At 36.2% G+C, this 15,310-nt stretch overlaps 1 protein-coding gene across 3 annotated transcripts; it reads right to left on the bottom strand.

Annotated features, from left to right (window-relative positions):
• Positions 1-2,218: 2,218 nt before the first annotated feature.
• Positions 2,219-15,200, bottom strand: LOC120345481 (uncharacterized). 3 transcript variants are annotated; one of them, XM_039414943.2, is made up of 16 exons: positions 15,043-15,200; positions 14,057-14,172; positions 13,694-13,820; positions 12,905-13,266; positions 12,716-12,836; positions 12,458-12,574; positions 12,111-12,288; positions 10,441-10,496; positions 6,398-6,525; positions 5,784-5,913; positions 5,012-5,077; positions 4,869-4,934; positions 4,503-4,547; positions 4,196-4,261; positions 3,487-3,556; positions 2,219-2,751 (listed from the first exon to the last, which is right to left on the bottom strand). In XM_039414943.2, the coding sequence occupies exons 1-16, from the start codon at positions 15,059-15,061 to the stop codon at positions 2,712-2,714; spliced, it is 1,707 nt and encodes a 568-aa protein (XP_039270877.2). In that variant the 5' UTR covers positions 15,062-15,200; the 3' UTR covers positions 2,219-2,711. The 3 variants fall into 3 exon arrangements, with proteins under 3 accessions (XP_039270877.2, XP_039270885.2, XP_039270894.2); XM_039414951.2 differs by lacking the exon at positions 12,458-12,574; XM_039414960.2 differs by lacking the exons at positions 10,441-10,496; positions 15,043-15,200.
• Positions 15,201-15,310: the final 110 nt, after the last annotated feature.

The raw sequence follows: 15,310 nt of genomic DNA, 5'->3' as shown, positions 1-15,310 counted from the left end.
CCCACTGAACTCCGGTCCATTGTTCCCCATAATCAACAAATATCTTCAGATCATCCAACGGCGAAATTCGGAAGGCCCATCCACTCGCCAACGTTATAAATATTTCACAGTGGACTATAGCTGAAAGATATCAGACGGTGGTTTGTCACGTTGAAAAGGCTAAGTTAGAAAAAAGAAAAAACTGGTACGGTGAAATTTTAGTTTCAACCCCCAAAACCAATTTCACCTCATAGCTTGCGTCGCTCTACCCGTCCGCTTTCCGTTTGCAGGGACGTTGTAACTCATCGAAGGGCGGATTGAAATATCAAACCGCGGACCGGATTCCGAATATAGTATTAATGTGAGAGCTGATTTTCCACTGTGTCCCATGTCCCAACGTGCCCCACCTACCCCTACATTAGGTTCTCGATCAGCTGTCAACTTTTGCCACCTCCCCCGGCCCGTCCTCCCACCTTCCGCGGTCTTCGTTTAGCCTACCTTAGTCGGCCAACGACGAGAGTAAACGAACATGCCGTTTGTAGATTTTATGCGGTATTTCTTTGTTCTTCCTTTTTTCCATGTATATATTATCTATTTATTATGCAGTGCTCTATTTCTAACATGAATTTGTTACGGGTTTTAGCCATTATACAAATATTATGTTCAAGTTTTGCGGGAGATTGGAACGGATTAGGGCATTTACAGGTAAAATGCGTCCTTACTTACGGGATTTTCTACCTACGAAGGGCTTCATAGGTTGTGAGCACAAAAAATATTTTCTTTCTGTTATCAATCTTACGGCATTGTTAACTGCAGTGGAAATGTGCTTATATTCTTCTTTTATTGAAATCCAAAACACATCAAGTGGAATTTCAAGTCATAGGCACATTTCTGCGTAAGTCACAGTGCGCCATTATGACGTCACGTGCCTACATCATAAAATTGAACCACGGGAAATTATTTTCTCTCAAGGGCTGACAATATTATTAGGAGTAAATATGAATTAAGCAATTTGGTTATTAGCGTGACGGTATGCAACCTGGGTAGTTAGTCTACTAAGTTTGCATGTTTAACCAGCGGGCGTGAATAGCAAACAGGTTTCGCAGGACTACTCGGTCCCGGTATCAGAGATCAAAATATTATTAGTTGAATTGTGGCATTATCATTACGTGACAATAACATCTACGAAACAGTTATTTGTCGTGTCTGGTTAATAATTTCAGTATCACAGTACTTTTAAACTCTAAGCGGTTAAATATATTCTGGGTATACAAACCATGCTGGCCTAGATACCATCGAATACGAGGACAGCCTACGATTAGTAGATGTTTAAAATTGGACACGCTAGGTACCCTCGGAACGACAACTGACAAAGTGAGGCGAGATACACAAGACACTGGAATATATTCTCAACGATCATTACAATTGCCTTTACCGTAGATTATTGCTCAAACGACGGGTTTTTATTTCGTGAAATAGTAGTACCGGTTTTGAGTGTAGGCAATAAAGCACTACCTTGCCCATACATCATGCGCATCGGTTTACAAGGCGCACGATCGATTTTTGAGAAAAAAAGGGATTCAAAGTGCGCCTCACGGCCCGTAAAACACGATAATTTATAACAAAAAACGTCGGGCCCAAGGTTTGAAACGTCTGTCATGGTGGATCGTTGTCACCGTGCGTCGCAAGGATACAGAGAACACCGAATAATAGGGTCACCATATTTTTGTGACTTCAAATCGGGACGCCTAAAGACAACTACCCCTCAGCTGGGATTTTGTAACATCACAATTTCCGATTTTACTACATAGGCCTACATTCAAAGCTGTCTCGGCTGTCTTTATTGACCATATTGGTATCGAAATTTCATGCGCATATTCTCTGTCCAAATATCGAGTGCAGTTCGAAAAATAGGGAGGAATTGACGTTAACGATACAGATAATTCGAATTTAGACTAATTAGTATTGGTTTTACATGCGATACGTCTGCCATCAATGGGAATCAGCTGAAAACGAACGCATTCCCCTTCGGTAAGTAGGCCAGCGCTGCGCTACACAGAAACAACATAAACGAGATCATGTTTGGGTATTATGCTGGAAAAGCGGGACTTTTGGCTGACTTATCGGGACGGCGGGACAAACGCTGAAAAGCGGGACTGTCCCGCCTAAAGCGGAACATATGGTAAGCCTACCTAATAACATTTTCACAGGGCTCCAATGTTTCGGAACAAACACACCATTTTATTTATAAAAACCTGTATTAATTTATTAACAGTCTACAATTACCTGTTTGCTTACAAAGACTAGTTGAAATAGAGAAAATTGAAACATTATTTGATTTGGTCATCCTTCGAAAAAAGGGGTAAGAAACATTTTATCTCACTCCCAAGTACTTCCTTTTTCGGCTAGTCTTTTTCCTCATCAAATCTGAGCATAACCTTTATACCGAATGGACCAGGGATAACCCATGGTCGTACGACGTTCAACTTCTAAAATGTCATCATACAGCTGATATTACCGTTAATAAATCAGGCAGTGAAACTGAATGTGAAGCGATAAAAGACGTCTGTACACTTTATACAAAATAGTATGGGAGTAAGTCCATTATAAAAAGCAAAATACATAAGATAGAAAACAGCAAAACACTCGCGCACTTTGTTCACTGAATGTATAAACTGGTATTGGAGTGCGGCTGTGGTAAGGTTTCATTGAGTTTTGTCAAATGCCAAGAATCAATATGGGTCTGATCTTCCCCCTCGTGGTGGTCCTCTCCTACATAACGAAAGATGAAAATTAGAAGACAATGTATATAATGTAATCTTAGAATTACAATAAATCTTAAAAGTGGCAAGGCAATTTGGAGGCAACATAATTACATAAGTTAATAATATTATGAACAAAACTAATACATATATATTACAAACTAGTTGGAAAACTATGTCCATAATACATCATAAAGAATGTGATAATTGGGTAGACCATAATATGATAGTCACAATCACAATAGTCAAACGAGAATATCGGTCGGACACCGAAGACTTATCGATCGAAGGTTAGGGGATCCCCCAAAACAGCGCTCTTACTCCATAGTGACACTGTGTGTCCCATCACTACTTAATTAATAACTCGCCTATTATACAACATAATTCATCGAAAGTAATGGGCTTCTGATCCGAGCTATGATGAATGCACATGCGAAATTTGGAGCAGATTCAACCTCGCTTTCGTGAGATATTGCGTGCCTCTGACAGACAGACAAACAAACAAACAGACAAATACCCATCAACATACTTACCGATCTTAAGATCGATAAGTAACTAGCTTTCTGTATAGAATTGGCTGCTCAAATTGACAATACAAAACAAGTCATGGAAAAAGGTTCTATCCATGACACTAAATATGTTATTTAAAGTGGATAGTTCTGCATGTTGCAAAGTTTTGAGGCAGAATTTAACATAGATCCACACTAGCCAATACACGCTTTGACATGGGTAGAACTGTACATACCATTTTCCACCGCCCCTATCACCACCTCGTCCTCTTCCACCTCTGTCACCGTACCCACCACCTCGTCCACCTGAGAATTATATATAGGAAGTGTTACCATTTACCTAAATAGGGTCAAATGTACATCTTAGCAAGATACATATACATGAATCGAAAAAAATACCGGAAAAGAGAAAATTAGAACTGGGGATGATCCGATGCATAATCACATACAAAATGCCATTTCAAACATCAGAAAAAAATCAAAAATATAAATTCGAATTTGTGACAAGTCTCATTTTTGATTGTCCTATGATGGCAATGGTATATCAGAACAATATAAGTCGGGACATTCAATATAAGACGTTGCGATATTCACAAATTTCAATTCTTGACCATAAACCCGAGTGAGTGATTACATCCATATAACGAGATGAACTAATGAGCAAGAAGAGAAAGCGTATAAGTCAGTGTATTATAATATACCAGAAAATAAATTGATCAAACACAGAGTCCCAAGTCAAGTACTGTCATTTTCTATTTATGTTGAGTTATTTGCCACTTATCAACTTGCAGCCCCTTAATCTCAAGTCTATGCCAAGCCAATTGGATTCCCAAGATCAAAAGTCACACTGAAAGCTAGGAAATTTGATTATGACTATGCAGGTTGTTTGAGTATACTCATCACTACTGCGAAGTCTGTGTTAAATTGCTTTATATCAGTCCATACCTCCATAGCCACTGTCACCTCTTCCACCTCTATCCCCATATCTGTCTCCGCCTCCATATCGCCCACCTGAACAAATTATTGCCTCAAGTTTAAACAGCACGGAAGAAAGCAATGCTCAAATATATGAATGCAAATGTAATTCCTTAGCCGAGCACTGGTTTTGTAAAAAGATGGTGGTCAAGCTAGGCATAATGTTAAGATGTGGGGCAAATATAGCAAAATTTGGATTGGAATTGGTTGCGGAGTTCAGTATACGATAAAAATTGTATATGCTTGCATTTGATCAAAAAAGGACATCAAATTTTACCTCCTCCTCGATCTCCAAAACCCCCTCTTCTGTCTCCACCTCGACCTGAGAAGGAATATTCAAAATTTTAAACTTTTCAAAATTCAGAGCTGAATTTTTTTTACAACAATAACTTTTGAGTTAAACACAATTTACAGTCCGATTTGTTGATTATACCCCAACGATAATCTTATCGTTTCAATCGAGAATAGGAATTTAATATTTACCAGAAGGGAGAGGATAGCCGAATAGACGACTTGATCGTAAGGTGAACCACTGCCTTTAGTCTGGTTACCAGTCTATAAAACCATGATATTTGATCGTCCACCTGCTTGCTTACGCTTCATTCAGAGCAAACATCCAATAACAAAATGAAATATCACAAACCTCTGAAGCCACCACCTCCTCTGCCTCTTCCTCCGCCTCCGCCTCCACCTCCGAAACCTCTTCCGCCTGTTAAACAAAAAAAGTGTTGCTGTAATGGAAAAAAAAAAGTAAAATTTCAAATGTAAAAATGTTTCGATTCTTACCACCAAATCCACCTTGTCTTTGTTGTGCGAAGCTTACACTGAGAGTGCCACCCAACCAGTCTTTGCCTGCAAAAAAAAATACCAATTACAAAGTGCATCACAGAAAAAAATTCTTTTTTTTAGAAATCACAGAATCTAGAATCTATATCAAAACTGTTTAGAAATTAAATTGTTAAACCACCTTTCTCAAAGACTTTGAGTGACCCAGGTCATCTAAACAAAATGATTAGGTAATGCCAGCAAGACTTGATTTGTGAGTCAGTTAGAGAGCAGAAATAAAAAATTTCGGTGAAATGAGAGTTACCACTTCAAGTAACATTTTATAAACAAATCAAAAATCCAATAGCTTGTTTTAAAAATAGTCGAAATAGACGGTGTTGATTCTAGTTTGTTTATGATAGTGCAACATATTTTGTCAGCGGGTCATACAACCAACTTCAGACATCTAGCCGGGCCACACAAAAAATTCAGGTATTCTATGTGGGTAATGCAAGAAGCGAGAATGCGGCTATTGCTCAACCTTGCAGTAATAAACGACGAAAGATTTGACTCAGCGAAAAGAGCACTTTTTAAACATAAACTGTCAGATTCAGATTTTATGCTTGATGGAAAAAATCTGAGTATTGACATGATAAATGCTTGACAGACCGGGTTGTGGCCTGCGACACCATAGTGCTTAAAATTTACAATTTGGTGGAGCTATACTTGCATATTATTTTCACACATGACATTAACTAATCCATATCATAATTTCCATTCAAATGCAACTTACCGTTGAACCAGTTTATGGCTGCCTTAGCTGATGGTGGATCATCATATGTGACAGTACATTCACCCTTCGGAGCTCCCGTTTCTTTGTCCATATAAACATAAATTTTGGGCTCTCCAGTCCGTCTGTCTTTCTGTAATTACAAACATAAATAATGACAGAACGACAATTTTTATGCACCCATCAAAATAATATTTGAATTATGTGATACCCTACTAAAATAAAATGTTTTAAATATAAGGAACAGATTATACTTCATTATCACATCCAACAAAAATCAGTGGGCTACATTCACAGAATTAGGAAAATTTGAACAATAACAATGGAAATAAGTAAAGATATGCAATATATCCAGTAGCCCATGACAAGTTGGTTGCCATGAACACCAAAACACCAGTTAACTGCCCTTGAGGCATTTTTGCAGTGATATTTGATGAATTTTTATCACCACAAGGACATGCATGAGCTTTGCTTTGACTACTTTTTTTCATTTTTGGCAAACAAACTGGTGTAGATATATTGAATACTTCAATAATATATTGAAACTCTGATTCCTTATTCAGAAATGAGTAGACATGTTGAATTACCAATGTGAAATGACTACATGACATTCCTACCTTTACGATGCCAATTTGGCCAAAATATTCTGCAATCTTCATCTTGTCAGCACCATCTGGAAGGCCAGATACAAAAACTGTGTCACTTTCAGGACCAGCTTCCTCAGATCTTGGTTGATATCCACCTCCTGAAATTCATTTATGAGTTACAATCGGGGCTATGGGAATAGAGTAGGGAATGTTTTTACTGAAGTCTGGCCATATTTTTTAACACCCCTAGAACAACAGTGACAATTTTTGAATTCCCTATAGTCTTGGGAGCCAAATTTCTGACTCATTATCAAAAATTCCATTTTCTTGGGAGAGAGCTGAAGTCGAGTCTAAATTTTTTCCACTCTTAAGTTGATTATAATTTCCCCGATACCACAGACTTAGTTAGAATATGTAATAAATTCACGTTTAAATCAATAATATTATGATATGGTATCATATTCTTTGAAATGTTAAACAATTCAGAATGGATAGACAACAAATTTGAAACACACTTTCTGGAATAATGAAAAGATGGATTATGTCAAATATGCTATTTTTGATACAGTATATACCGTACTAGATGACATATCTAATGTCTTAAGATCTCTTAAGCATGATTAATAGCTGTAAACGCAGAAACTATCACAGTAACCTTATGTTACGTGAAACCCATATCCAATCAACCCAGCTTTTTCGGAATCCACAATTTCATGTGATTTATCTTTGCTTAAGAACTTTTTTATGTGAAAATATGCACAAAACAACCCGTACAAATCAAGTAAAAAATGCAAAAAAAATTCTAAAATCTCTAGAGCAAAATATAAATCTCTTTTCAGACATAGTTCAATACTATTACCAACATTTGTCACATGTCACAAAATTGTTGTCACAAATCTGATAAGACAAAAAAAATATGGACCGGAAGAAACAACTTAAACGATAGTATATTCATGTAAAACATCTGATAAAAATGAATTTAGAGCAGGAGAGTAAAATTACGTTGCTAACATTAGCACTAATGTATAATATGCATCTAGGCATCGACACTTCCTATCTTTCAGTTCTTAAAAATGTGAACTGTACCGCAACAATTAAAGATATGATCAAGACAATGTAGTGATGATCGGGGATTCTGGAAGATAAAGACCTCGGATTACATCCACCTTCATATAGTTTCTTATATGCAGAAAAGATTAAAATGAAAAATTGTCTCACAACCTCCCCATCATATTTTTAGCTCTGTCGGTTAATATATTAGTATATTATACTACACTATATCATATTATTTTAGAATATAATATGAAAAAATAACAACATGTCATGACAAAATAGTAAACCGCTGTCAAAGTATTCAAATTTTTTTAATCACATGCTGCCTGCTTTACATATTTTTTATGAACGATTATTCCCGCCTTGTGCTCTAAACAAGGCATTGCATACTAGCATTGCCTACCCAATTTATTACGCCACGAGATGGGGAACATGAGATAGTACAAAATCAAAAATATTCCAAAACCGAATTTGTGTCAAATGCCAGCATCACTAAAATATATAAAACTGGATTAGCTGCAAAGTCGACCTCTATTCTCTCAAAGGTTGTCAACTGTATTGTATGATAGTTTGTTATTTTCTTAATTATTATTCAATTTTTAAACTAAAGAGAGTGCATAGAAGATAAGATGTCTTTTTAGTTTTGCTTGAGCATTCCATTCTAGTGCAATATCTTCTAATAAGCACTGTGACAAACCTGTGTCAACCAGGATTATCCTAACTCAAATTTGACATCAAATGATGTAAACTGCTGCTATGTTTTCAAATCTAAAACACTTATTTTTCTGTTCGATTGAGTCAAAATTTTTCCTAATGATGCTCATCGCTGTGTTAGGCGAGCAAGAGCTCATGCAACCTATAACATATGTTTTTGGGATAGAATATCCACCCCTCTCTGTTCAGAAAGCATTCAAATTTTTAATACAATAAAAGTATTGATCTTGTTTTGCATAAAAAATGGCTGAAGAAATAGAAAAGCTTATTTCCGTACACTATTATTGGAGGAAATATGATCCTGAAGCAAAGAAATTTTTATCAATGCCTCCCTGTACCAGGTATCATCTAAAGAAAAGCAATGACAATGGAGACTCTTAGCTGACAAATACTGTCATATAAAAGTAATTCCAGATTCCCTACAGTTGCAGATTCCTAACAATTCCTAAAATATTGGTAAAAATTGCAGGTTTCTTCGTACAGAATTCTACAAGGCGAGGTTACTTCTCGTTTTCTATGCCTATTTTCAGCTCCCTATTATATATATTTTACTTTAAAATTTATCATCACCCTGATGATATTATCGTCTATATTTCGTGTCATTTCATTCATAATGAAAATAAATCTTAAACATCAAGTAAGAGCATGATGTAAATAAAATAGGAGAATATAGTGATGTTTTTCAAACCCCTTGCTATGATAAATATTCAAAAAATCTACCTAATATTTGATATCGGAATGACACCAACCTATAGAAGGTTCAAGTTCTAAGAACATTTCACAATATGTAAGAAGCACGCTTGCAAATAGCAAGTCCGTGGAAAACATTGATTTCAAGCAATATCTTAAAGGCACCAACACTTTGAACAAATCTCAAGTATCGTATATGAGAGCTGAACGTCCAGGTTTAAATCTTTGTTTTAGATTTGGGAATAGAAGTAGAAGACAGATTCAAGGCATTTACTACATTTGGAAATAACCTTGCTCATTCACTGGTTATTTCTTCCAGCATAGCATTAAACAATAACGTGCCATTGTTATTATTTTTGTGAAAACCTCCAAAATTTCCAGTCATTGTATGATGTAAAAAACGCAATTTGCGCACTGCTGTATCACACAACTGCATTGTTTTTACGCCACGCAACATAGTATTGACATGACTACCATAAGAAAAATGGGCTATTTAGTTTGTAAAACAACTGTCTCATGAAAAAGTTTCCTCTTGTATTGGAATATCCAAATTTGGAAATTGGGATCTGTACCTCTCCATGAATAGAGAAGACCCAGCAACCACTTTTTCCTAACATGTCATATTAGAAGTTTAAAAATACACTTTCAAACATTACTTAAAAATGTGCTATTTGGGAAATCGGCATTTTAGGCCAAAAAAACATAATATTCGGATAACTTTATAGTTTCTTTAGGGTGATATTAATATTTTTTATTATCATAATAAAACTTCACATTATACTTCCAGATACTTGATAAAAAAAAATCCTACAAAAAAAATTGCCATTTGACTAGTATATAGGTATAAATGGATGCCACATTTGAGGCATGTTGATTAAAAATAATCTATACCACTATCAGAAACTCAAGTATTACACGATTTTGTATATTCTTGACCTTGTACAACCTTAAAAATTCTCCTTGACATTTGAAATCCATCATATCATCCCAGAAAACCAACATACTTCGGGGATATTATAATAATTTATAAAAGATAAAACTGTATCATCCCCAACTTCAGATTCCTTCGGACCAGCTGTTCAACCATCACTGATTGGAGAGGGGCTGATTTTACATTTCCCTTAACAAGGAAATTTCCAATTCTTCCTAGTTTCATTAATTGATAACGTTATTTCACAGGGTGTTTTCGTTTTATTGAGCATGAATTGTTGGAAAATAATGGGATTTGGAATCTACCAATCAAAACAACACTATAAATACCACTGGAATGACGAACGGGGGGATGAGCGCTAAAAGCCTCCATAAGGGGGCCCCGAGCCACAAAAGATTGGGACCACCGCTGTCAACAGTACCATTTTGTTTGGAACATACTTCAATATATTTCAACTTTAAAAATACAATGGGTAAAAAATGTTCCATTTTATTCAACAAATTACCAATATATTTGGGACATATTCAGAAAAACCGAAAAATACCACCAGTGGCTTCAGCTTCTTTCAGACAGTTATTTAATCCGTTTTCGAAACCTTGCATATACAGATACTTACTTTGCCAACCTGAGAAACGATTTTTTAATTTCAAGATATACACATCCTTCTAAAATGGGAGGGACTTACCGGCACCTCCACCACGAGGTTTGTAGTCACTTTGTCCGCCGCCACCTCCTCGTCCACTGAATTCATAAAATAAAATTTTTCTTTTATATTCTTTTGTTTGATGTACTTGTTGGTTCCCACCGATACCCCAGGTATTCCACCAAGGTTTAATAATTATTATTTGTCAAAACCTTCTGGACTGACAAAATAAATATGCAGTAGGCTTTTCATATCAAGACACTCATTTCACAGCTAATCAATAGCTTATGAAACAATTTTCAAATAATGAATTGGGGATATATCACAATCAGCAGAATCCTTCATAAAAACAAGATTGTCATTAAAGGCATGAAACAGGCAATTACGGCATATATGTATGAACGAGCCATTGTTTGGTACCTAAAAATGAGGGCAACCCCATTTTTATACATCATTCACTTCGAACAAGGCTCTGTACTAGCAGCCCTACTCTGGTTCAATAACTGAACAGCAGTTCTGCTACTAAAACACTTTGTAGGTTGAAATCAGGATGAAATTGTAAATGAAATCTTATCACTTTTTGGAGGATAAATATAATGAGTGTGAATCTGCCTTTTTATTTTTGCATTTACTATAAACCAATGCCAACCAACCCGCTCTTCATTACATCTTTACTATGATGAAATAATAAAGATAAAAACCCACTTCTTGATCCAGATATTATGGTCGTTCACATACCAAAAACAGACAGGAAAACATTGCCTATCCATTGGTAGACAATCATTTTCATTCAAAATACGGTACTTCATGTGTAATCAAAATTTCACATCAGGATTCAGAATGCAATTATGTGGTAGCTGTAATTAGCCTGTTGTGTAGCATTGAGTTTGCCCCAATGTGTACAAACCCACACAAAGTCATTTTTGTGTGTATGTGTTCGTGTCCATGTGTAAAAGTTGGCACACTATAATGTGTGGCGTAGAATGAGTGCCCTTGCGTATAAATGTATTCAAACTAATACAACTGATTTATGTGCAAAGATAAGCTAAACCTGAAACAAAGCTTCATTATATTAAAAATTGTAGAATACAAGTACAACATCATAACACTTCAAGATTTCATCCCAACTCAATAGATAATATAAAAAACAAACAATGCTAACACAGAACGAATTCCTCGATATAAGCCCTATAGCAAACATTCATTTCTATTGTGTTTCATATTATCAAATTCCAATGTCCATACCTCTATATCTTATATCCTGTTATTAGGCCCATATTTGCCTGCACATTGGTATATGACTCTTAAAGATAAGCCGTTATAAATAATATTGTTAAACTCTCACAGATGCATAACATTATAATACCTGTCTCCAAAATATATTGCCAATATCTTCTTGTTTTTCAAAACGCAAGTAGAAGTTTCCATCACCAATAAATAACCTTCTTTGTTGAAAAATGGTTAAACAAAAAACAACTATGTTTCCATGAGCCCCATTTTCACAATCCCACAACAAATTCCCATATAACGTTGATAATAATTGGTCAAGTAACAATTTTGTTCATATCATTGGAAGACATACACATATTCCTCTAAGGAAATACCTCCATCAATTCCTCTAAATTCCCCTTTTTTCATATTTTGTAACACACATATTTTGTAACATTGGTATTATGTGAAATAGGTCATTTCAAACAAATAACAATACGTACCGTGATTCATTTCCATAATCTGAAGAACGCGAGCCACCTCGACCACCATATCCACTGCTATCTCTGTCACGATCACCACCACCTCTACCACGACCACCACCATCTCTTCCACCACCTTGATCAAATCTGCTTCCTCGTCCACCCCCCCTACTGTCATATCCTCTACCACCTCCGCCACCTGAAATAGCCAATCATTTACAGGTCAGTAACATAAATTCACCTCAGCGAAAAATTTAAAAAACACAGACAGTGATTGAATTATATTCCTACTTGAGCAGGAAAATATTTTTTAAATGATATTGCTAATTTCACACTCTAACCATCAAACAGATGGCTAAGTTACTCACCAGAACCATACCCTCTATCTTGATAACCCTGGTTCTTATTTCCATATTGCCCCATGGGCCCCTGTTGACTTTGATTATAGTTATTGGGACCCTGGTCTCCACCGTAGTTTCCACCACCTAGCATGCCATAAGAATAAGTAAGTTAGAAATGGGAATATTAATTTATAATTATTTAAACTTATGTATCAAGCAATATAAATTAATCATATATATATATATATATATTGTTTGAAACTAAACGAGTATAGTCCAGCTTACCAGACTGATCATTTCTGTAGCCGCCTCCTCCCCCACCACCTTGCTGACCATAAGACTGTGAACCTCCCCCGGAACCACTGTCCCGTTGGCCGTATGATTGATTTCTGCTACCTCCGCCAGACTGCAAGAAAACAAACATTATAAAAACAGTTCATTTTCAAATTCACCCAAAACAAAATTTCAATTCACCTGGCCGTAGCTCCCACTGCCACCTGAATTTCCACCGGATCCATACGATTGCTGAGACTGCTGTTGTCCACCACGATGACCTCCCCCATATCCTCCTTGCTGCTGTCCACCATAGCCACCTTGCTGCTGACCACCATAACCACTTTGTTGTGGTCCACCATAACCACCTTGCTGTCCACTGTAACCACTCTGTTGTTGCTGACCACCATAGCCACCACCTTGCTGTTGTCCAGATTGCTGTCCACTGGCTCCACCTTGTTGGTAGCCGCTATTGTTTTTCTGACCACCATAACTAGTACTACCACCAGCAGAAGCAGCAGCAGCAGGTGCAGCTCCAGTCTGCTGTTGTCCATAACCCTGGCCTGGAAAATTGATATGTAGTACAGGATATGACCAATCAAATACATACGATTTAACCAGGGCTGAGTTAAGGGGGATTTAAACGAGATTATCAAATCTGAGCTATTTCAAAAATGACTGCTGTACCATGCGTCCGATTCCTGATTAATAAAAATTTGGCATATGATATCGGATTGAAGCAATTTCAACTCAGAATTCCAGCTACGAAAGATAATTTGTTGATGTATTCAAGCCTTATTTCATTTTATATCAAGACTTGGAAAACGCCCAATAAACCCAATACATTTTAGTTTCCATCTGTGATTTTGACTCCAAGCAAATGTTTGGAAGTCAGACTTCTATTTCTATTAGGACTCCGACTTTATATCAATAAAAGCATGTCAAACTCTGACTCACTGTCTCAGTCATAATTATATTGCTACCACATACCTCCAGATTGGTTGTTCGATCCATAGCTGCCATAACCACCCTGTTGCTGATAGCTTGAACCATATCCTTGGGCACTAGTCACTCCGCCTGCGCCTCCGCTTTGTTGCCCACCAGCTGATCCATAGCCCTGAACAAAAAATAAAATTTTTTAACATTTTGTAGGGACCAATGATTATGCAAAACGGGGATTGCCAGAAGCAACGATGGTTCACTATTGATTGAATATCGTAATAAATAAAACTCTTTTCTAAATTCAGGTATAAATATTATTATAGGCTAATGTATTTAACATTATTATAATTTTGATGTCTTACTAACGTAAATTCAATCTTAAAATTTTAAAACTGTTCAAATACAATTTACCTGCTGACCATAACCTTGAGTGCCACCCCCGCTTTGAGAGTAATTAGATTGTCCATATCCCTGTCCACCAGATGCACCATAAGATGGCTGTCCATATCCACCGGAGGATCCATATTCTGGAAAGTACAAATTACAAATTTAATTTCAAACTTGATTATTTGAATATTTTTAAAGCCTACTGTCAGTGCAAATATGTTTGGATTCTTTTAAACTCAAATGACTGAATGATGATGATATTGATAATGATGCTCATTACAACCGTAGGATTTTCAGTGCAGCCCTTTCAAGATTATTTTGGATTAAATGTCGTCTTATAACTTTGGACCAACTATTTTACTGTCACTTTGTCATTATCTGATATAGAAAAATAACAAAAAAAATGAAAAAAGTGGATCAAAATTTAGGCTGAAATACAGTGAATAATTTGTCATGACACCTATAATATGCGAAGGACGATTGATAACGATATTGTTCCGAAAGCCTTTTTTTCCCCACATTGTATATCTGTATATAGTCACCCGATAAATATTATCTAGCACTGTAGCATGCATGTGGCCGGTCCTATTATCAAATTGACAGATTTAAATTCGTGCATAAATTACTCTAAAATCTGAAAATGCCAATTTGACGGCCCTAATTTAAATTGCTTTCGATAAATTCATTTAACAGGACTCACTTGCAACGATGATTGTTTTTATTTATCGCTGGTTATGTTATTCATATTTACCTAGTAATGCTTGGAAAAAAAATATTGCGGTTTTGAGTCAATATGGAGGCCCAGACTGTCTCGTAAAGGAGGATTTGCAATCACTCTTATAATTGATGTCTTTTGATGTCGGGGTTATAGCCTACCTACAGTCAGACAGTCCAGCAGTCTGAGTGAACGGAGCGCTTAGTTACTAGATTATTATTTCATAAAAACTGCTTAAAAATAAAGACAGTTTCCAAATGTTGAATAAGAAAATGACATAAAATAATTCACTTACGAGAATTAGAAGACGCCATAAATAAGTAAATCCTGTTCCACAAATAAGCTTGAAGAGTCGACCAAGGACAGACGGATAAATCGTCTGAAAGCAGAAAAGCGGGAAAGCGAAAGAAATCAGCGACGACAGTACGACACGCTTATTCGTTGAATTGACGTTGCCAGTTTTTTTCTATTTGATTACCGTCATTTATTTACTAAGAAAGTCAAGATCTATCAAATTCGACCGTAAAGTAAAACCACAGTGTTTATTGTCTAAAATACAGTTT

This window comes from Styela clava, chromosome 1 (assembly GCF_964204865.1).
Source record: "Styela clava chromosome 1, kaStyClav1.hap1.2, whole genome shotgun sequence".
NCBI classification, from domain to species: Eukaryota; Metazoa; Chordata; class Ascidiacea; order Stolidobranchia; family Styelidae; genus Styela; species Styela clava.
The sequence above is the reverse complement of the archived record's forward strand: the minus strand, read 5'-3'. Positions and strand labels throughout refer to the sequence as shown.